The 25,293-nt window shown below is 37.4% G+C and overlaps 1 protein-coding gene across 7 annotated transcripts in view; it reads left to right on the forward strand.

Moving 5' to 3' along the window:
• Nucleotides 1–25,293, forward strand: part of LOC126095753 (myosin heavy chain, clone 203-like) — a 224,484-nt gene that overhangs the window by 49,023 nt on the left and 150,168 nt on the right. For all 7 annotated transcript variants that reach the window (XM_049910526.1, XM_049910529.1, XM_049910530.1 and 4 more), the window contains one exon: nucleotides 9,998–10,206. In XM_049910526.1, the coding sequence (XP_049766483.1) occupies nucleotides 9,998–10,206 (209 nt within the window). The remainder of the gene's footprint in view (nucleotides 1–9,997; nucleotides 10,207–25,293) is intronic.

A 25,293-nucleotide genomic window follows, 5' to 3' on the forward strand; every position in this document is an offset into this window, starting at 1 on the left:
TGTGTCCTTTTCCACTGCAGGGAAGCAGACTGCTTTTTTGCTGGTCATATTTCCTAATGATAATGTAGCTAGTAATATGCAGCATGGGCAGACCAAGACATCACACAGTATCATTTATGGATACTTTGAAGATCCTCTGTGCTGGCTAAAATATCTTTTTTGGCTTTATTTTGGGTCAGGTCACGTCCTTCTTGAAGGAATTCCAATGTCTTGCCCATATGGCACCTTTCCTTTCTTCTACTCTTGCTGATGTAAGTCCATAGTAATTAAGACTGATGTATTATCTGCTCTGAAATCAGTATGTAATCTAAAACCTGATGATGAAGCTAGTCCTATTCCTGCCAAAGAAATTGACATAGGTCATGCTATACAGTCTGAGCTGAGAAATGTAAAAGTGCCTGCCAAAGATATTTTAACTTTCAGGACTGGGTGCAGGGACTTTGTGGTCAGAATGCTCACAAACCTTTTTCTAAAGTCATCTTTGAAGTATTGCATTTGTAGATACATAAGTATTTGTGTTCCAGCTGTGAAATACCAGCAGAATCAGAAGAAGACAGTAATTTGGATACATCCAGCAAATCATTGAGGAAGTAGGTTGAAAGTGATACTCTGATGGTGGTGGTGGTGGTGGTTAGTGTTTAACGTCCCGTCGACAACGAGGTCATTAGAGACGGAGCGCAAGCTCGGGTTAGGGAAAGATTGGGAAGGAAATCGGCCGTGCCCTTTCAAAGGAACCATCCCGGCATTTGCCTGAAACGATTTAGGGAAATCACGGAAAACCTAAATCAGGATGGCCGGAGACGGGATTGAACCGTCGTCCTCCCGAATGCGAGTCCAGTGTGCTAACCACTGCGCCACCTCGCTCGGTGTGATACTCTGAGATGAAAAGGTTGGCATGGGAGAGGAATTTGGGGTAGGCCATGTCAAACTAGTCAGAAGACTGGTGCTTCAAAATACTGTATGACAGTCAACCAAGAAACAGACATTGGTAGCCATATGTCAAGTACATGACAGCCTGAAATTGGCTGGTGTTGTCTTCTGGACTGACATTAACAAGAGAATGGCTCTGGACTATTGCAATGATAGGGTTTACTATAGTGAGGCTTTAAACTAAAAAAAATAATGTGAAGAAGATGAAGAATTTGAAAGAGCTAGATGGAAGATAAGTAACGTAACTCCATCTTACAGTTGTGAAATGTGAGGCAGTGTCTGGTTGATGAATTGTAACAATAACATTCCAACATCTATTATTTGTATAGCTTTTTATTTATGGTACCAGTTTTGCCTCCTCAATAGTGTCATCTTCAGGCTCTGTAGTGTGAATGAGAAAACACACCCAGTCATATGTGTACATAACTGGGAACCTGTATTTGCACCTGAAATTCTGAAATTATAGAAAACTTCATGAGCAATGTGTGATCTCCACACATGTAACAACATCTGAGTTGTTGTTCAGTGTATTCCTTTTGTGTATCTTGTTCAACCAGATGAATTATCTAGCCTGGAAAGCTCATAAATCCTGTGTGGTAAAAACTTGCTGTTAACTCAAAGTTTGAGTTAACTTGTTAATAAACACAGAAACTCTTTAACTAGTTGTTGTCATATGAATGAAGAGCACAAGTTCATGAAGTGTTCTATAGAAACCAGGCACAAATATAGTTTCCCTGTTATATACTTGTATGACTGGATGCTTTTGTTGTCCATGCTACAGGGCCTGAAGATGACTCTATTAAGGAGTCAAAATGGTAGCCTAAATACAAATTCATAAAAATAACAGTTGTTGGAATATTATTATTACAATCTCTAGATGGAAGAAGTCCATTGTCCAGCAAATTGGTGAACTGAAGGCCAAAATGTCACGGACACTGGGCGATAGGACCACTGAATAGACAATGGAACATTCCCAAGTGTGAAGAAATGATCTTGATGAAACTTGGTAGGTGTGTAGAGGGGCAAAGTAATACAATACATATTTTTCTGCTTGTGACCAATTTTACTCTTGAGAGTTAAAAAACACCGTGAAAGGTAATTTGACATATTTAGTTTGGAGGAATATCTTCAGAAAGATGATATATAAAAAAATGTTTCTCATATAAAAGTGGATATGTAATTAACATTCTTGAAAACTATAATCAAATTTTGTAATAATATGAAATTTGCCGAATACCCCACCACATTAATTAATTTTGAAAAATGAAAATTTTTGTAACAACATAAATTAAAGAAGCTTTCATGCTACGTTCATCTATGTGTAATAAAGCTGGTTTCTGAAATACCATTTTTTAAAAATATTCCGGAATCAATGTGCTGTCAGAATATTTTCAACATACCTAATTAAAATATCTTAACATTCTTTATTAGTCTAACTATTTATTGTAATGATATTTGTTTTATGTTTTAAATTGTTATTTTACATTTTACTTTTTTTTACCATTTTTTTGTACATGTATTTTGTTGGTTGAAAATAATAAGTAACTCATTATTATAATACAAAACAATTACAAAACTGAGAAGCTTTATATAAATGCTTGAAACATAATGTTTTCTTACACCATGCATATAAAATGAATGAAATTTGCTGGCCGGTGTTGCCGAGTGGTCCTAGGCACTTCAGTCTGGAACCGTGCGACCGCTATGGTCGCAGGTTCGAATCCTGCCTTGGGCATGGATGTGTGTGATGTTCTTAGGTTAGTTAGGTTTCAGTAGTTCTAAGTTCTGGGGGACTGACGACCTCAGATGTTAAGTCCCATAGTGCTCAGAGCCATTTGAACCACTTGAATGAAATTTCTTCACATAATACACACATCAGAGAGCACAATATAAAACAAAATTCATCAGGATTTGTAATTGTTGTGGTTGATCCTCTGAATGTCCTGATTTGTATCAGGCATATTTCAGGACACTGGTAAGCTTTGTTGAAAAGAATTGTTTATGTACTAGTGACTGCAGTGTAATTATAGTGTTTCTCATCTGTAGAATGACAGAATCATTTAACAGAACTAGGTCTGAAAATCAATATTATGAAAAGGATAGTTGCTACTCACCATATTACAGAGATGCTGATTTTGTGACAGTCTTTTTGTTGTGCCTGCGACTCAGCATCTCCGCTGTATGGTGAGTAGCAACTATCCTTTTAATAATATTGTTACATTCCATCCTGGATTTTCCATTGTTAGATCTGAAAATCCTCTCACCAGGTTTTTCCAACATCGAAAGCCGTATATGTACCATATCTGTACCAGTGCCATCAAGTCCTTTGGGATCACCAAATGATCAAGTTTCTATTCCTTGGGTATGATGCTCAGAATGGTTTTTTGTCACTGAACACCCACCTTTCCATAGTTTTAAAAGAAACTAATGGTGAGTTTTGACCAAAAATTTGACAACTTCTTTTTCAAGTCCTAAATATAAATATCTTTGTGACAGCATCAGTATTTGGTAAACAAATGTCTGACAGTGCAATATATCTGAAGATGTTTTCTTTCCCAGTGAGGAAGAAACTTCTGTATTATTATTAGAGTAGTATGACTGTCAATGTGAAAGAACTGTATAGAACATTGTACTTGAAGACAATGAACTTGTTCATCTGGTGATCCCAAAGGGATAAACTGCACAGGTGCAGTTGTGGGATGTACATGGCTTTTGATGTTGGAAGCGCTGTGTGAGAAGATTTTCTCATCTACTTCTGTTTAATGGTTTTGATGTCAATCTCCACTTGAGAAGCAATATAATTAAGCTGAAGTCTCTAGTGCATAATCAGTTCTTGCCAATGCTTAGCAATTAACTGAAGTAGGAGGGATATGAAATCAAATGAACACATAGGCTCAGTTGTGCATAAAGCAGGTGGTAGACTTCCGTTTATTGTTAGAATACTGGGGAAGTGCAAACAGTCTACAAAGAGATTGCTTACAAATTACTCGTGTGACCAGTTCTAGGATATGACTCAAGTCTTTGGGACTCATACCAAATAGGACTAAAAGGGAATACTGAACTTATACAGTGAGGGGCAACACGATTGTCACAGGTTTGTTGAAATCCGTGAATGAGTATCACAGAGATACTGAAGAAACTGTACTGACAGACTTTTAAAGGCAGATGTAAAATATAGTGAGAATGTCTTTTGACATAGTTTCAAGAACTGACTTTAAACGAAGACTCGAGGAATGTACTCTTACCTCCTACATATTGCTGACACAGGGATTGTGAGGATAAGATTAGAATAATTACAGCACACACACAGAGGCATTCAAACAATCATTCTTCCCATGTTCCATACATTAATGGAACAGGAAGAAACCCTAATAACAGGTTCTTTGCAACATACCCTCTGCTACGCACTTCATGGTGGTTTGCAGAGTATAGACGTAGAGGCAGATGTAGCAATATGCCTGATAAAAATCAGAATATTTAAAGCATCACCTGTGACAGTCTGAAATCCTGCTGAATTTTGTTTTATATTGCATTCCCTGTTGAGTACATTATGTGAAGAAAGTTCATTCATTTTATGTGCATGGTGTAAACAACATTATGTTTTAAGCACTTGTGTACACATTGTGATTATTGTAAGAATTTTGATCCTAATAATGAGTTACTTATTATTTTCAATTAATATAATACACATTTGTGAAAGAGTAAACTAAAAAACAAAATTATTTTTGATTAATAAAATGCATGTTTGTGAAAGGGTAAACTAAAAAACAAAGAAAGTATTTGAAACATAAAATTACAGTTTATGTCATACAACAAATGAGTGGTCTTTTGGCAGAATGAACTAAGTGACATTTAGTTAGTTTTGAGAAATAAAAGACTGAAGTTATGAGTTTACAGCAACTTATTTATTCAAAAATATTTATGAATATACATGTGGTCTGGTGCATAATGGGTGTGAAAAACTTTTACAAGCATTTTGAACCTTGCAGCACATTATTTAATTACAGTTTGAAACTTAAAACTACAGAGAAACAATGTAAAATATCCATGTACATCAGGTTATTTTGTTGTCACATCACATTAATGCACTTCAGTACAAAATATAAAGTAAAGTTTTCTTGTTTTTAAATTATATTCCTATATAGATCTATTTGGCAACTGAAACACACAGATATAATTTCAGCATTTATGTAATACAGCATTATTAAGCAATTTTTGGAATTAGGAGAGAACATTGGAATATACTTAAGGCGATGATTATGCTTCCCCATTACTCATCTTCTTCATTACTGTCACTGCTCATTTCTGATACTTCAGCCATTTTGAGACCCTTATAGAATTCATGGCATATTGGGGGTATGTACATTAGAAGGCTCTGAATATCTTTCAGTTTCTCAGGGCATAGAGTGCGCCCTAATGGATACGGTGTTGGTAGTTTAACTTGACTTCGAGAACAGTGGCGAGCTTTTAAGCTTTTATTTAAATTCACTGAAGATTATTCTTCCATGTCATTGTGGCTGTATTTGTACTCCATTATCCCTGGCTTCTCTTTTGAAAATCTCATTTCCTTAATCCTAAGCCACTCAACGTTTTCTCCAGAAAGATTTACTTTTCTGTTAGTCATTGCTTTTTCGAGTAGCATAGTACTTTTGAAGTCATCACAATCCATTTTTACAACTTCAAATTTACCTTTCTTCACTCTGGCATTCTCAATAATACAATAAAGCTCTTCTGGGGCAAATATTTCTGGATAATGCCGTGGTTTCCTGTCTATATTCCCAAAATCACTGTCATTCGGAAGATACGAGTGACCAGGTTCAGCAAATTTGTGCGTAATTTCCTCAGTGTTAGTTTTATCACTCTGAACCAAATACATCCAAATTGTCATAATTTTAAAATTCCTGTTTTGCCCCCCATATGAATCCGACTATACTGCCATCCTTGGACCAATATCATGAGATTCGACATACTTCAATACACAAGAGCCTACCTCTTGAGCTCCCCTTGAAGCAATACTTTCATTCCAGCAATGCATTACTGCCTTCCCACTTTTAAAGTCATGAATTCCAAGATTAAAGCAGGAGAGTTGACGTTTATAGTATGCAACACCTGTTGTCAATTTTGGCAGCAGTAATGCTTTCTGCTAATCAAACGAAAAAACTGTAAGATTATCTTCTGTCTTGGAGTTCTGCATATCCCTTTTCAGACAATCTCTTGCAGCTTCAGCCTTCCTGTGGTGCAATTCCTGCTCCTTTTGTAATCTTCGTAGCTTCTCAGTGTCTGCCTCACCAGCTCTAAGTGTCTCCTCTGTTGTAATTAGTGTGTTTGGCCTGCCACATGTTTGACATATATCCTTTTGAGAAGGCTTGAAACTGAGATTGAAGTCTCACTAAATACTTTTTCGTACAGTGATTGGCTGGGAGGTTTAACATTGGGATCTTCTTCTTTCAGCTTATCAATGAATAATCTGCACATCAAATTAAGATTAAGTCTACTGTCCAAGTACTTTTTTGACAAATCTCTTCTGCAATAGTGACTCGATGTGCTGGGAAAACTATTAATGTGTTTATGAATGTGAATAATAACTGATTTATTTTTTGCCAGCATTTTTGTCTACATTAACAATTAAAATCAACAAATGTCTTTCCTGGGACACTCTCTCCCTTACTGTTAATGTAAGTTTCCCCACTATTTCGCTTCTTCTTCCTTAGGGTTTTCTTCCATTGTTCCCTGTTTCCTTTTTTTTACTTTATTGCCAGAAATTCCATGTTCATCTGAAAAACAAATTACTTAGATCTACAAATTCGTTTTCAAAACTGATTGATTAAGAATGGCAATCATGAGACCAAGTTACGATATTACGTTTCATTACTTTGGTTGCTGATGAATATGTGAAATACAAATTCTTTCAGGAACTCTTCTGCCAGGGTGAACCATCTCCACATTAAATCGCATTTCCTGCCCTAAATAAAGAGGTATTAGTTTCCATGGGGTCAATTTTTTCTCTCCTCTGATTATTTATGGCAGCACTGGCCGAAATATCGACATGCACTCACGATCGATTGTGTAGTAACCTTAGATTTACTACTTGGGGTCATGGTTCATTATGGCATGTGAGGTAAACAACATAACCTCCAATTAATGAGTTTATTGTATAATCTAAAGTATCACTAGTTATTAAAATCCACTTACCATTTGATGATTGAGAGGCACCATCACTAGGTTTATATACATCAGAAGAACTAGAACTAAACGACTCGTCTTCACAATTATCATCGTTTTCTGCCATTGCGCGGGAACGTGTGCCTGAGCTATATACCACGGTAACCATCTTGTGATGCCGCATGGTTCACTTTGGAATAAGAGAATGAATAGTACCAACCTTCTGCCAAAGAAATCCCTTGCTACAGCAACGAAATGAGGCGAGTTGTCAGATAGTTTGTTTTGTCATAAGACAAAATAAAACGCTATAATTTTAAAATGGTGAAGAACTCAATTTTTTTGAAATGTTGTTTAGTTCATTTTGGCATAAGACCACTCAAATATTAGTAAAGCAAATAACTACTCTAATAATAATTTTTTAGATATTTTGATTAGGTATGTTGAAAATACTCTTAACAGGACATTGTGTACAGCATATTTTTCGAAAATGGTACTTCAGAAACCAGCTTTATTATTTACCGTCATTTCAAAGATATTCCCTCCAAACATAATATGCAAAATTATCTTTTGGGGTGTGCTTGAATCCTTAAAACTGAAACTGGGCACAAACAAAAAATATGTATTGCATTATCTTGATCCCTCTACACACCCGCCACATTTCATCAAGATCATTTATTGACACATGGGAATGATCCCTTTTGCCTTTCAAGTGGAATTGATGAAGAGATCATTTCTCTCACAAAGAAGTTGCCTGGTTTTCATTGATTGATTTTAACTGTTTGTTTGAGTTTTTGTTGTTTGACAAAGCACTGAATGTTATTTGGCAGAGAAAATGTCACTATATGAAGCCCAGTGCTGTCGTTTGTATTTTATTAATTTTGATGTCATGTTACATAACATATTCCTTTTGTGTTCCTTGTTTGATTGGATGAATTATCTAGCCTGGAAAGTTCATAAATCTTGTATGGGAGAAGGAGCAAAGAATTGCTGTTAATTCAAAATTTTAGTTGACTCGTTAACAAAAACAGAAGTCCTTTCTCACACAACTTACATATTTACTTACCCTTCGGATAATAAATCCTGTAAAGGAGACAATAACTTGCTGTTCATTCAAAATTATAGTTAATAACACATTCAGAAATCCAGAAGTCTTTACTTTTTTTTGTCAACTTACCTGTTCAGATCTCAAAATTTGTCAGGGAAAACGCCATAACTTTGTCAAGAAATCAGGGATTTGTCAGGGAATTTCATTTTTGGAAGCTTGTGGCAACCCTGAGTGTGTACTGCTTCCCACCAACTCTGACAACTGTGCATCACATGCCTATCCCGTGCACCTGTCACCCCTTCCTCCCTCATTCCTATCCAACACCCACACTAATTCTTTAAACAGTTGATCTCCCATATGTAAAACAGGTAGTTCTTTTTTATGCATCCAGTGTTTATGGCTTTCATAACTATATGTCATACAGTGATAAAATTTTGCACGTACACTCAGTGGTATTTGTTGATACTGTCAGAAAGATGTGTTTGGAATATGGTTAGTAATAAAGAAGTAATAAGTTAAAACATCTTGCCTGTCGGTGAAGTTTTAGTGCATGAACTGCAAAAATGAAGTGAGCAATACACATTGTTCTGTCCTTTATTTTGTTAGGGATGTCAGTAAGAAAAATTTGGAAAAGATTTGAAATTCTGTCTGAGGTCTGTTAAGTCACTGGGGCTGGCCTCAGTGACCAGAGACAGTTGCCATGTATTTGTGATTGTGCTTGTATGAATGTGTGTGTGTTTTCTACATGAGAACGAGGTCTTGTGGCCGAAAGATCAAATGTATAGCAGTCTTTTTGATGTGCTTGTCTGCAACTCAGCATCTCCTCTGTATGGTGAGAAGCAGTGTATCCTTTCCATAACATTGTTGTTATTCCATCCTGGGTTTTCCATTGTTTGATTTCATTTTTTCTTTTCTTTTTCTTTCTTTTTTCTTAGAGTGAACTTTCTATTTGACACAATAGCTTTAAAAATGGAGATACCAAGCACTGTTCTAATCTAATGCCTGAAAAGGTGAGTAGCATTGAGAAACAGTTGAAAATGATAAAGTTGAACAAGGCCCCAGGGTCTAATGAAATCCCTGTCGTAGTCTGCAAAAAATTTGAAGGTGGTACACCAGGTTGCATACATCAGCTCATTGTTCAAACAATGGGGAAATGCAATCAGTTACAAATGAGACAGCTTACAGAATATTTGTGCAAGTCATCCTAGAATATTGCTCAGTTGTGTGGGGCCCATCCCAATAGGTTTAACATGGGGTATTCAACATATACAAAAAGGGACAATACAAATAGGTACAGTTTTTTTTTTATTCTTGAAAGAGCATCAAGGAAATGCCAAAGAACTTGAATTGCCAGACGCTTGAATAGACCCCAGTTATCCCATGAAATCCTCCTCGTAAAATTTTCGAAATCAGTTTTAAGTGAGGAGTATAGGGATATACTATAGCCCCCTAAGTATCACCCCCATATGGACTGTGAAGATAAAAGTAGACTATTTACACCATGCACAACAGCAGTTAAGCAGTAATTCTTTCTGTGTACCGTACACAAGTGAAGTGGGAAAAATTGTAATATGTGATACAACGGAAGTGCCCTCAGTGATGTGTTCACAGTGGTTTGCAGAGTATGGGTGTAGATGTTGATGTCTGCCAATGCTCTGTTTACCTTCAGTGCTTTGACAATAGTATTAGATTTCTTTGTCTCTGTTATCAATTCTTGCTTAAATTATTCCTTTTTATTGTGCTGTTTTAAAAGAATAGTACTATATCATAAAAAATACAAGTTAATGAATATGTTTTCCACTGTACGATGTGAAATGAGATTTATTGAAGAACTTATTTAAGTCTACATTTTTTGTATAGTGATGGATGTACGAGAGAAACATGTTGATGATGCCAGTCGATGGAAAGCAGCTCGTTCCGCATTTGAGCAGAAGATGCGTGACACTGAAGAAAAACTTCATGGTCTAGAAAGAGAACTGAAAGAAAAGGACAGTCACTTGACATGTGTGAAAATGCAGCTGCAGCAGATAAAAGAGGCGAAGGATAAAATCATAGGCGAACTTACTTCAGTAAGTATGAACAAATGGATTTGTTGGTGTCTACATTGAATAGTGCATAATAATATAAGGATACTGGTACAATGTCAGAGTTTTATAACATTTGTACTGGAACTGTACAAAACCAAAATACATTGAATGTTACTTTTTGTTATTAAATGCATTTTCTGTTTACATGACAGTATCCACTAGTGTGAAAAATTTTCTGATGTAAACTTCACTAGGAATGAAAATTTAAATTTCATAATGGTAAATACAATAAGAATGATAACTAGTAGGAGATGTTAGCTTAGAGCTCACAGCAAGCTTTTGTAATATGAGGATTTGTTTGACCTAATTTTATTTGGTTCCAGTCTCTGGGGCTTCCTTTCCTTAGCATGCTGCCTTCAAAACATCTCTTGACTAACACTGACATCCTAGCTACATTTCCAAAGTATTGGAGTCAGCGATGTTCCTTTTTAACAGATTGGGAGAAAAAAAGAAACAGAACCTGAAAGTTGTAAATTACAGAGTAGTAAATAAAACTATTAGGCATTATATGTAAATGAAAATAAGTGATTTGTTGATAATATTAAGAGAAGGAAAGTTGCTTCTCACCATATAGCAGAGATGCTGAGTCACAGATAGGTACAACAAAAAGACAATCACAATTATAGCTTTTGACCATTAAGGCCTTCAACAACAATAGACAGACATAAGCGCGTGCACACACACACACACACACACACACACACACACACACACACACACACAACTGCAGTCTCAGACAACTGTGTGAATGTGTGTGTGTGTGTGTGTGTGTGTGTGTGTGTGTGTGTGTGTGTGTGTCTGTCTGTCTGTCTATTGTTGACGAAGGCCTTAACGGCCAAAAGATATAATTGTGAGTGTCTTTTTGTTGTGCCTATCTGCGAATCAGCATCTCTGCTATATGGTGAGTAGTAACTTTCTTTCTCATAATATTGTCACATTCCATCCTGGATTTTCCATTGTTAGATTTGTTGATAAAGCAGAAATTAAGCAGTGTAGTTCAAGAGATGATATCCAAATTTGTAGATGGTAACGATATGCTGCTAGACAAACAACAGCTGTCATAGGCATGGGAAAACATGAGGGCTGTTCGCAAAGCAAGTTCCGTTACTGTCTGCTGTGTGGGTTGCAGAGTGATTTTAGCATGGCTGTGTCACCCAGCTCAGTACAACTCTGGCAGCGGCATGAAAAGATTATTGAACTGCTTTTTACACTATAACTGTAAATAAAAAGAACCACTATCATCAAAATTCCCATTGTCTGTGGATTACATACCATAATCCATTTTCTGTATGTGAAAAACATGGAAGCTGTAGACAGTCATAGTGAACTTTCTACAGTATACAGAGAGAACAAGGTGAGCGATAATGCCATAAGACAATGGTGCCTTTTGTTTTGGGCAGCTCAGATGAATGCTGTGGTGATGTTAGAAGTAGATAGCCATTTGTTTTGACAAGTGAACATGTTCCAAAGATTAATGATGGAATGGAGATGATTGTTGGTTCACAATCACAGAATTCTCAGTCAGTTTCCCATTGCATGTCGTGGACAACGGTATACAAACTTGCAACTGATAAGCTTGATTATCACAAATTTTGTGCTGATGGGTCCTAAAGCTTCTGACTGATGTTCATAAATCAAAGAGGTTGGAAGCCATGTTAATATTTTTGATTTGGTATGCTGCAGAAGGAGATGACTTCCAGCTTCAACTGGGAATTGTTTGATCATCCACTGCATAGCCCTGATTTGTCACCCAATGATTTTCACTTGTTTCCCAATACGAGGTGCATTCAAGTTCTGAGGCCCCCGATTTTTTTTCTCCGGACTGGAAAGAGATAGAAACATGTGCATTGTTTTAAAATGAGGCCGCGTTCATTGTCAATACGTACCAGAGATGGCAGCACCGTACGTCGGATGAAATTTTACCGCCAGCGACGAGAATGAGAACTGTTTTAAATACTTAAAATTGCGACGTTTTCCTTACTTGAACAGCATGCAATCATTCGTTTTCTGAATTTGCGTGGTGTGAAACCAATTGAAATTCATCGTCAGTTGAAGGAGACATGTGGTGATTGAGTTATGGATGTGTCGAAAGTGCGTTTGTGGGTGCGACAGTTTAATGAAGGCAGAACATCGTGTGACAACAAACCGAAACAACCTCGGGCTCGCACAAGCCGGTCTGACGACACGATCGAGAAACTGGAGAGAATTGTTTTATGGGCTTGCTGAATGACTGTTGAACAGATCGCCTCCAGAGTTGGCATTTCTGTGGGTTCTGTGCACACAATCCTGCATGACAACCTGAAAATGCGAAAAGTGTCATCCAGGTGGGTGCCACGAATGCTGACGGACGACCACATGGCTGCCCGTGTGGCATGTTGCCGAGCAATGTTGACGCGCAACAACAGCATGAATGGGACTTTCTTTTCGTCAGTTGTGACAATGGATGAGATGTGGATGCCATTTTTCAATCCAGAAACAAAGCGCCAGTCAGCTCAATGGAAGCACACAGGTTGACCGCCACCAAAAAAATTTCGGGTAACCGCCAGTGCTGAAAAAATGATGGTGTCCATGTTCTGGAACAGCGAGGGCGTAATCCTTACCCATTGCGTTCCAAAGGGCACTACGGTAACAGGTGCATCCTACGAAAATGTTTTGAAGAACAAATTCCTTCCTACACTGCAACAAAAACGTCCGGGAAGGGCTGCGCATGTGCTGTTTCACCAAGACAACGCACCCGCACATCGAGCTAACGTTACGCAACAGTTTCTTCGTGATAACAACTTTGAAGTGATTTCTCATGCTCCCTACTCACCTGACCTGGCTTCTAGTGACTTTTGGCTTTTTCCAACAATGAAAGACACTCTCCGTGGCCGCACATTCACCAGCCGTGCTGCTATTGCCTATGCGAGTTTCTAGTGGTCAAAACAGACTCCTAAAGAAGCCTTCACTGCTGCCATGGAATCATGGCGTGAGCGTTGTGAAAAATGTGTACGTCTGCAGGGCGATTACGTCGAGAAGTAACGCCAGTTTCATCGATTTCGGATGAGTAGTTAATTAGAAAAAAAATCGAAGGCCTTAAAACTTGAATGCACCTCATATGAAAAAACGGTAAAGTTCTCGGCAGTTTGAAGAAGAGAGTGAGTTAAAGGAGAGTGTCAAATCTTGTAAAGCTGCTCTTACATTCTTCCAGTCCATATGTGGCATAACAGCAAACCAGTGCTTAACAGTATTGGCTAAACCAATTGGTTTAACCAGTACTGCTCTTACATATATATTTTACTGGTTTTGCTGCTATAGGACTTGAAAATGGGAGCTTTACAAAGAGAAATAAATCTGGCATATGCCTAATGTGGATAATGTGTCTTGTACACTTTTAAGATATTAAATTTCCTCAGTTATAAAATGAAAAAAAAAAAATACTTTGAAATAATAACAGCACAAATTCATTTAACTTCATTTTATTATTTTTTTGGCATGTAACACACCACCTAACAATGCCTAAACTCATCCAGTTTTGTTTTAACAGTTAAGCTCATTTCACATTCATGCTGAAGTAACCATTGCTGTATTGCATTTCCACATTAACAAGCAGGTTATCACTGTTCACGGATTTCATTTGTTCCACCAAAAGAAGTTGCTAACCAACAACCATCAACCTGTGTCTTCCAGTTCCATGAATAATTCCACCTGTCTTTCTGTGAATGAACCAAACCACTAAAATACCTGTATCTTACTATCTGAGAAAATACTTTCAACTTGTAATCATAGTTTCTAGTTAATTCTTCAGACCATTTATGCATGGGTGCATGTGACCACTTCTTTTGGATCCCCTTAAGGAACTCCTAGCTCGCATACATCTGCATGACCAGTAGTGTTTAGGCATTGTTGACATTAAACAGGCAAGACACCGCACCCAGTAGACAAAGAGTGCACTCACTTTCAAAAGTTTCAGGAACCAGTGAAACATAAGGAGTATGATTATTACTACCTTGTAAAACCAAAAGTAGCAGTACTCCTTACAAACTCAGCTTGACTCACAGGCAGCAAAATTCTACAAAGAGGGCAAAAAAGGTAAAAACTTCTTCCTTGGTATGGCAGGTGCCTTAATATAGGGGACAGTTATGTAGAAAAATAGCTGGCACTTGTAGCTGTAAGTTGTATATAAAAGCTCTCAATGTATGGCCTTTTTTATATAAATTAATGGAACTTGCTTTCTAAATAGTCCTCATAGACAGAGATTCGCGATTGTTTGAGATATGGAGTGTTGAAGAGAAGCAATGGCTGTAATAAACAGTGCCAACAGTATCAACAATAATGAAACTATAATAATAATAATAATAGTAATAATAATAATAACAGTAAAAAGAAAGCATGTTAGTAAAACAATAAAAAACAAACAGAAAATAGCTGACAGCTTAGTGTGTCTGTCTGTCACATGGAGGCCTTGGGCTCAGTATCTAATTCTACTAGAGATTTTTCCTTAATGAAAGGATTCACACATGGACACCATTTAGACTTTTAGTGACATCTTGCATGAGAATAAGTGGTTCCAGTCTTTAGAACCAACATTAACAGGTTAGATAACTCTGCTGTCAGATGGTAAATTCAACAAATTATGTTGCGGCAGTTGGTCATCCCTACTTGATTGTCTGTGCCTGCTTGCAAAGTTTGTCTTTTGATTAAGTCTGATACAAGTTACAAAATAATCCCGATGTACAAATGTCCTTTCAATTCCTGCCTAGTTGTCTCTGTATCACTTATTCTACCATCGCACCTCAGATTCACATATGATTTGTTGGCCAACAGTCTATTTTTTTAATCTTGTGGCTTCTGTCATTGTCCCTATAAGATTTTATTGCATCTGGAATTGTTTTAAATAAGGGGAAGTTCCCCAAGTTTGAAATGTAAGTGCGGACATTGTTGTAGCCTCCTATCAGAAAATTGACTAGTGAGAGGATTTGCCCATATGAACACCTACATATGACTTTGAGCATGCTGTGAAGTACCAGCAAGGGAAGTTGTACAGAGATGTCACTTAACTATGAGCATCCAGTCCAACTATAAGGAGCTTAGCATGATGAATAAAGTGGTTTCCATGTAGGAAAGGCTTAGGAATAGGTACTTAGGCAATATGAATGGCAACAGAAATTCTCAGGCACAGGTATGTAGTCATGGCCAACATAAGGAGGAAAATCCACACAAGCATGTGTGTGGATGTATGTAAAACAGCTACACTTGATAGTCCAAGTTACTAACAGCGAGATGAAAATTTCACCCAGATACACAGATTAATGTATGAAAAGACACCACAACATGCAAAACTAGGAACCTCATTATGTTTATAGCATAGCTATTGTATAAAAGTAAGAGCTTTGCAGAATTGTTGCTGTAGTCCTATGTTAAAGAAAGAGTACTGACAAATAAATTATCTGTGGTACCATACATTGTACCTCAGTAGTAAGTTATATCTATAGTTTCTTGTGGTTTAATTTACTGTTTTTGAAAAGACTACCTCAACAATTTTCCAAATTATTTCTCTAAATTATACAAGAAATAATATATTTACATGATGTGCGTCATTAAATTAACATTTTAGAGCACTTCATGTAAGACATCATTTACGTAAATCAGCCATAAGGCTCAAAAATTGTAAATTTGATATCGTGTTGAGATACGATGCTAGTGACAGCACTGCTGGAAAAGAAGCAGTAAAAAGCAACAGCCAGTTACACATTGGATAGCTATGTTCGTGAGGGAGCATACAGGATAGAAGGGTTGGATGATAATTGTTGTTTGGGGATGAAAAGGGGTACTTTGTCTGGGAAATAATGGTCTGAACAGTTTGTGCTTGGAGATAGTTGTATAAAGATTTTGTGTGAGGACAGTAAAGACAAGTTGTTTTCTTAGTTTCTGAGTGGTGTACAGCTGCATAGTCAAAATAATTTTGTGAGATTTAGATATTTCTGTGAAGAATTTTATGTTTTGCACTCTTAAAATTTTCATCAGGTGTTATGACAAAGAAGTAATATTGTAGGAAATGAACTTTATTCTTCATTTAGTGAGATATTAGTGAAGCACCATGAGAATTGTTTGGGAGCTTGCTTTGCTATCTCAACAGTTTTTAAAGAAACAAACACTTTGGCTTGAAACTATAGGCTACAGTATTGTCTCGTTTAATCAAACATATTGACTGTAGCTGCTTACATTCTTTTTATGCCGAATTTAAAAATCTCTGCAAACAAAATTTATAAACATTAATTTAAATAAGGAGCAGTTTTGCAGTGGCTCACAATTGGCTCCTAAGTAGTTATTTTTGAGCCAAAGACTTCACATCAGGTTTTGAGCTTTTCTACACCCATGGTGTCAAGCACAAATTAATTTATAACTTAAGTGTTTAACAGAGGACATATAAACAGTCACACTCATCTTTCTTCAATTTTGAACTGAAAAAAATAAATATATGTAATAATTTTTTGTTTGTTCGTGGGTACATATCTGCAGTCCTGGTACATATTGAAATCCTCAAGCCACAGTACTGTAGCGTGCCTCTAGAGGAGCCAGAGGAGCCAAACAAAGTGACACAGCCCATTGATAAAGTGGAGTATCATGTGGAAATTTGTTTCCTACATTCGAAGGGAAACAATGTTGCCACAGTCATACTGAGTTGGTTAGTCCTACCACATGCTGTTTGTGTGATCTATAAATGTTCCAATGTTTCCTAAGATATGCACTTCATGCATTTAATTGTGTGCAACAATATGACATATGACATGCTTGTTAGTATAAAGTTGATACGTAGCACACACATTTCCTGTACTGCGTATCAAGTCAGAATTATGAAGAATAAAGTGGCAGACCATCTGTCTGTGGAGAACTAGGAATCACAGAAGAAGTGAAGGCCCTGGTGCTCAATGATCAAAAAATATGACAAATGGAAAAAGTGAGAACTACTCATGGGTCAATTTTTTACATGTTGCACAATTCTTTACAGATGAATGGAAAAACTGGTAGAATCCGACATCGGGGAAGATCAGTTTGGATTCCGTAGAAATATTGGAACATGTGAGGCAATACTGACCTTACGACTTATCTTAGAAGAAAGATTAAGAAAAGGCAAACCTACGTTTCTAGCATTTGTAGACTTAGAGAAAGCTTTTGACAATGTTGACTGGAACACTCTCTTTCAAATTGTAAAGGTGGCAGGGGTAAAGTACAGGGAGCGAAAGGCTATTTACAATTTGTACAGAAACCAGATGGCAGTTATAAGAGTTGAGGGGCATGAAAGGGAAGTAGTGGTTGGGAAGGGAGTGAGACAGGGTTGTAGCCTCTCCCCAATGTTATTCAATCTGTATATTGAGCAAGCAGTAAAGGAAACAAAAGAAAAATTTGGAATAGGTATTAAAGTCCATGGAGAAGAAATAAAAACTTTGAGGTTCGTGGATGACATTGTAATTCTTTCAGAGACAGCAAAGGACTTGGAAGAGCAGTTGAATGGAATGGACAGTGTCTTGAAAGGAGGATATAAGATGAATATCAACAAAAGCAAAACGAGGATAATGGAATGTACCGGTAGTCGAATTAAGTCGGGTGATGCTGAGGGAATTAGATTAGGAAATGAGACACTTAAAGTAGTAAAGGAGTTTTGCTATTTGGGGAGCAAAATAACTGATGATGGTCAAAGTAGAGAGGATATAAAATGTAGACTGGCAATGGCAAGGAAAGTGTTTCTGAAGAAGAGAAATTTGTTAACATCGAGTATAGATTTAAGTGTCAGGAAGTCGTTTCTGAAAGTATTCGTATGGAATGTAGCCATGTATGGAAGTGAAACATGGACGATAAATAGTTTGGACAGGAAGAGAATAGAAGCTTTCGAAATGTGGTGCTACAGAAGAATGCTGAAGATTAGATGGGTAGATCACATAAGTAATGAGGAGGTATTGAATAGAATTGGGGAGAAGAGGAGTTTGTGGCACAACTTGACGAGAAGAAGAGACCAGTTGGTAGGACATATTCTGAGGCATCAAGGGGTCACAAATTTAGCATTGGGGGGCAGCATGGAGGGTAAAAATCGTAGAGGGAGACCAAGAGATGAATACACTAAGCAGATTCAGAAGGATGTAGGTTGCAGTAGGCACTGGGAAATGAAGAAACTTGCACAGGATAGGGTAGCATGGAGAGCTGCATCAAACCAGTCTCAGGAGTGAAGACCACAACAACAACAACACAATATTTTGAACATGACATAGGTTGCCACCTGTTGGGTTCCATGACAGCTCACACACATTCAAAAAGCCTGGTGAACCTAGGTAGCAATGGGATGATTGCAGCTATGTCAACCCATTTTAGGTGACTTCAATAGCTTCCTAATCACTACGGATGATGAATGTATCAATATGACCCCAATACAAAGGACCAAAGCAAGCAATGGAAACACGTGAATTCACCACCCCAGAGGATAAAGACCCAACCATCATGAGGGTGATGTGGATTGTTTTTTGGGATTACTATGGGGCAGTGCTAGCAGATAACACTCATAAAGGTCAAATTGTTACAGGCTCATAGTACCAAAATCTCCTGATTGTACTACAGGAGACTCAGAATGTTTATTAATGCTCTCCACATAATGAAACAAATGAGGAATTTCAGAAAAATCTTCATTCCATCCTCAGCAGGCTCATACAAGAATCCTAGCTTTTTACATAAATGAATAAAAAGCACTTACTCATTGAACTATGAGAAAAAAATGTCTTCATCATACTTACTAATAACTAGAGACTGAATTGTATGCATTTGCATGTTGCTTATGCATTTGCATATTGGCTCCGTTTTACCAGTTACTGCATATTTTAACTAAAAGCTAGTGACGATACATATTTTTTCTCTGTGTTTGCTATATTTTAAAAATTTAGACAGGCAGTCTCTAGCTCGATCTAGTTTTGATGTCTCACAGACTGACCACAACCTAGAACTGCAGGCATTCACTAACCAAGAGGCCACTGTCTAGCAAAATCATTACAGAAGAGGAACAGGAACAGGCAGACAGAGTCAGTGCTCCTGCACCCCTGATTAATCTCCTCTGCTGTCACACCATATGTGTCAGCAACAATTAAATTAAACTACACAAGCTTTTAGTCGCACATCTGTTGTTTCAGTTTAGCTTTCTATTTGCTTGTACACTGTTGAACGTGTTTACAATGTGTAGTGTGTAACATGATGTGTGCTATGCCACCCGAAAAAGAAATGTCGTTTTGTGGATAGCTGACGATCCTGGAACATTTATGTATGATGGAATTGTTTTATATTCTCGAGTTTGTGAGAAAAATATTTCATGCAAAAAAAAAGTTTCAAATACACCTGAGTGTCAAGACAAGTCTTCATATCGCAAGAATGCAGAAGAAAGGACCACAACAACAACTCCCGACAACAACACGTTGCAGTAACAGGGATTTGTCCGAAGGTAACCAAAAAAGTCGGTTTAACATGGATCTATGTGAAGCATTTGTTGCAAGCAATATTCCTCTTCACAAACTTACAAACATTATCCTCAAAGGCTTCTTGCACAAATATTGCTTAAATCAAAATATACCAGATGAATCAACATTGCATAAAAATTACATACCAACAATATACGTAAGTGTTCTTTAAGAAATATGCAATGAACTCAAAGACAGTATCATCTGGATTTCAGCTGACAAAACTACAAACACTTGTGACCATTACATTGGAAATTTAATTGTTGACACTTTAAAATAAGAGCCTTCATCTTCCTATTTAGTGGCCTGCAAAGAACTTGAAAAAGTAAATCATTCTACAATGACCAGGTTTGTGAATGAGGGTATTAGAAAAATATTTCCAGAATCTTCTGCAGATGAAAGGGTGTTTGTGTTTATTTCAGATGCTGCTCCATATATGATGAATCCAGGAAAATCCCTCTGAGTATTTTATGCCGATTTGAGTCATGTGATGTGCTTTGCTCATGGAGTTCATCGTTTTGCTGAAGAAGTATGTTCCACATTTTTGAATGTAAATAAACTGATTTCATCCACAAAGAAAGTGTTTCTAAAGGTTCCTGCTTGCATCAAGATCTACAAAGAAAAACTACCAAATGTGCCTGTACCTTCCGAACCAGTGGTAACACATTGGGGTATGTGGCTCGAAGCTGTGTTGTTTTACAGTGAACAGTTTGAGGCCATTAGAGGGGTAGTAAATGACTTCAATAGTGCAGAGGCTTTGGCTGTTAGCCATTGAAAAGGAACTTTTAATGATTCCTGTAAAAAAAAAAAGATTAAAAAAGACATTGCTGTGATTAGCACTCATTTTACCCATATACCTGCAAGTATTAAAAAGATTGAAACTCAAGGTTTGGTGTTGAATGAATTTATTCAGTTAATGACTAAAATTATTCTAGTGAACTCCTCATTACCAGAGGTATTCCCAAGAAAACTTAAACAAAAGTTTGAAAACATTTTAAACAATAACCCAGCCTTTGAACCCTTGTGCCAAATTTATAGTTTTATTAATCAGTTGGGTGAACTTTTACCAGAAACAGAAAGTGCCAACATAGCACCCAAATTCAAATACTGCCCAGTTACCTCAGTTGCTGTAGAATGGTCCTTTTCTGCTTATAAAAGTGTTTCGAGTGATTAAAGACACAGTCTTACTACTGAACATTTGGAAAAGTACATGTTTGTTTATGTTTACAATAGTACAAAAATGTAAAATAAATTGTAAATGATGCTTTGGTCCAATAGTATTAATTAAAAGTTGATGCTGTTCAAAAAAATTCATGATTGTATGTTGTTTTTTAAATAAGGTATTACGGTGTTTTTCAACGTGCCCCTCTGCATGCGATACATCTCGAAGTTGGTCCTGTACATCTCGATTTTTTCGCTGCAACTCACTCGCATCACATCCACTTGTTACCAACAACAACAGCAAAGAAGGAATAATTCTTGAAACACCGTTTGCATCCCCATTTTGCAAATTTTTAGAAAATAATTCCAGTAAGGCCTAACCTCTACCAGAAAGTATCCAGAAAATAATATCAGTGTTCTAAATGTACCGTTTTTTTGCATGGCCAGTGCTCTTCCTCTTAACTGATAAGCACGGGTTCAACTTTGAGATATAATGCATGCAGTAATTACTATGCTGTTTATTATTTGATCTTGCATATTTCAACACTTTTCATGCATTTTTACGCATTTGTTGTGCATATTTGCATGCATATTATAAGGTTTTTAGGATGCATATAACCCGGTCTCTAGTAATAACAGTTGACTGCTTTCCTGTTGGTGGCATGTATCTTTTCTCTATTTATTTATGCTTCTACAGCCTTCAATTCATTCTCTAGCAACTCCTTCTCAGTCATTTTGAACTTTCTGCGGGCATCATTTTTTAGATGTCTGTATTCCCTTTTGCATGCTTCATTTGCTGTAATTTCATATTTTGTACTTTCATCAGTTAAATTCAATACCTCCTGTATTATTCAAGGATTTCTACTGGGCCTTGTCTTTTTATCTATGTCATTCTCTAAATTCTTCCAACGATTGTGATCCAAATGGCAGTTATACTCCATGCGCATGTCCACAAAGCTTTGTCTGTACTCCTCTGTCATCCTACTAATGGCTATATATGCAACTGAGACCAGGAAAATCAGCACACAACCTCAATGTTTTCCACCAACAATGCTTGAGACAAATTTTGAAGATCAGTTTTCATGATCACGTTTAATGTTGAAGTCTGAGAAGAAGTGGTCCACACAGCCTACACAAAATGATTGCTGAAAGAAGACTGAAGCTTTTGGGGCATGTTCTGTGCATGAAACATGGAAAAGTCCCTAGATCAACATTGTTTTACATTGTTAGCCACTGCAAGCAGAAGACATGCTTTTAGCTGCTCCACAATTTTCGAAAGTTTGATTGCGATAAAGTGACACTGCAGTGTTCATCTTTGGCATATCAGTGTAGAAGGCATCACATATTCAGCCAAGTAAAGAATCCAAGTAATTTGTAAGTTTATTTACATATATAAGCTGACTGCTGAATTTTCATTTGTGTGAGGCTGCCTGTGCCACACAGGTCTGATTTAAAATTTTGGATTCTAGCATTCGGCTGTTGATTTTGTTTTTGCATAATATTTCATTGATTGTATCAATACTCATGTATCATGATACATCATGTTTTTTTAACTTGTGTGTGACATTATCTATTGCTGTGACTATCATTATATGACCTTTGATTTTCGTTTTAACAACAGTACTTCTCATTCACCAGAACCACAGTCTTGTGAAATAGCATTGGTGACCAAGCTGTTTAGTGCCCAAGAATTTTATATCCATCCATCCATCCATCCATCCATCCATCCTATGTTTTCGAACATTTACGAGTGGCGCAAAAAACTCATATGATATTGTCAGTTGTAAACTTATCTTTGTGTTTTTGGAAACTTTTGACCGTAGTATCCAGGGGTAACAGTCTGGATGATTGACTGATCTGGCCTAGTAACATTAAACAAAATGGCCATGCTGTGCTGGTATTGCAAACAGCTGAAAGAAACGGGAAACTACAGCCGTAATTTTTCCTGAGGGCATCAGCTTTACTGTATGGTTAAGTGATGATGGTATCTTCTTGGGTAAAATATTATGAAGGTAAAATAATCCACCATTCAGATCTCCAGGTGGGGACTACTCAGGTGGACATCGTCATCAAGAGAAACAAAATTGGCGTTCTATGAAACGGAGTATGGAATGTCAGATCCCTTAATTGGGCAGGTAGGTTAGAAAATTTAAAAAAGGAAATGAATAGGTTAAAATTAGATATAGTGGGAATTAGTGAAGTTCGATGGCAGGAGGAACAAGACTTCTGGTCAGGTGAATACAGGGTTATATATACAAAATCGAATAGGGGTAATGAAAGAGTAGGTTTAATAATGAATAAAAAGAATAGGAGTAGGGGTCAGCTACTATGATCAGCATAGTGAATGCATTATTGTAGCCAAGATAGACACAAAGCCCATGCCTACCACAGTAGTACAGGTTTATACGCCAACTTGCTCCACAGATGATGAAGACATTGAAGAAATGTATGATGAGATAAAAGAAATTCTTCAGGTAGTGAAGGGGGACAAAAATTTAATAGTCATGGGGGACTGGAATTCGATAGAAGGAAAAGGAAGAGAAGGAAAAGTGGTAAGTGAATATGGAATGGGGGTAAGGAATGAAAGAGGAAGCCACCTGGTAGAATTTTGCACAGAGCATAACTTAATCATAGCTAACACTTGGTCTAAGAATCATGAAAGGGGGTTGTATAAGTAGAAGAGGCCTGGAGACAGTGGAAGGTTTCAGATAGGTTATATAATAGTAAGACAGAGATTTAGGAACCAGGTTTTAAATCGTAAGACATTTCCAGGGGCAGATGTGGACTCTGACCACAATGAATTGTAGATTAAAACTGAAGAAACTGCAAAAAGGTGGGAATTTAAGGAGATGGGACCTGGATAAACTGAAAAAAACCAGAGGCTGCACAGAGTTTTAAAGAGAACATTAGGGAACAATTGAAAGGAACCGGGGAAAGAAATACAGTAGAAGAAGAATGGGTAGTTTTGAGAGATGAAATAGTGAAGGCAGCAGAGGATCAAGTAGGTAAAAAGATGAGGACTAGTAGAAATCCTTGGGTAACAGAAGAGATATTGAAATTAATTGATGAAAGAAGAAAATATAAAAATGCAGTAAATGAAGCAGGTGAAAAGGAATACAAACGTCTCAAAAATGAGATCGAAAGGATGTGCAAAATGGCTAAGCAGGGATGGCTAGAGGACAGATGTAAGAATTTAGAGGCATATTTCACTAGGGGTTAGATAGATATTGCCTATAGGAAAATTAAAGAGAACTTTGGAGAAAAGAAATATGGGATCTATCACTATTCATTTACTTGCCTGTGAGTGCCGAGTCAGCGATAGGTCTAGGCATCTATACAGGGGACAGGAACCAGGGATAACTCAGAATATTACACCCATCCTCCTAACCAACAAGTTGAACATGCTGTCTCCCACTGAAACTGAAACTGAGACACTTCACCAGTTGGGAAATGTGCTGAATCCAGTGCCAAGGGAGGGGTCTATTAGCCATAAGCAGTTCAGATGTATGGCGAATAGTGGTATCCATTAGGGAAATCACAGCAAGGGGTGGGAAGGAAATCCATGTGCATTCAGTTTGTGCATTGGGCCTTATTCGACATGTTGAAGAGGCTATTCCGGCATCCATTGAGGGAAAAGGATGTAACCAATTGCAGGTTATGGAGCATGCTGGGCCAAACAATGCCTTTCATCTGGATTCCGAGGTTTGACTTGGATCATTCCAGTGACTGGCAGAGAAGGTTGAGAATACCAGCCTTATGAACTGTCAATGAAGCTCACAATCTGCATCATTGTCGCCAGAACAGACTGTGGCCTCTGGTTCTGAGTCCAAATGAAGATTTGTAACATAGACTGTGAAGAGGTTGCCACCCAGGCACCCCACAGATGAGAGTGTAAAGTTACTAGTGGTTCACTGACAAAGTATTTGCAATAGAGTGCCAAAATTTTAAGTGCTTCTAAAAAACAGCGAAGCTCATGTAATACTAAGCACAAAACTGGTTGAAACATGAAGTTGACTGCAGTGACATTTTTGGGGAAAATTAAGCATGTATCAAAAGGACAGGCTAATGAGAAATGGATGTGGTGTATTTGTATCAGTAGAGCAGGGCTTCACAACATACGTGCTCATGGAGCAAGCTGTGAGCAGCAAGGCGTGAGCACGGAGCAGCGCGAGCACGCTACCCCCACTACCGGACCAGAGCGGAGAGTGGAGAAAGTCACATGAGGCACACAACAGCTGCCGCCAGTCAATGTAAATCCGCGGCCACCTACAGGGATATCACTCATGAATTATTACTGCGACAAATGAAACAAATAAAGGAGAATGTACACATGCCACATAATTTTATTAGCTTATTGTTGTATGCCTCTTCATTCGTATTAATTTGTGAACTGTTATACAATAAAAGGTGTCACTGAAGTGTGGGATTCTCGGTT

This window comes from Schistocerca cancellata, chromosome 8, assembly GCF_023864275.1.
Source record: "Schistocerca cancellata isolate TAMUIC-IGC-003103 chromosome 8, iqSchCanc2.1, whole genome shotgun sequence".
Taxonomy (NCBI): Eukaryota; Metazoa; Arthropoda; class Insecta; order Orthoptera; family Acrididae; genus Schistocerca; species Schistocerca cancellata.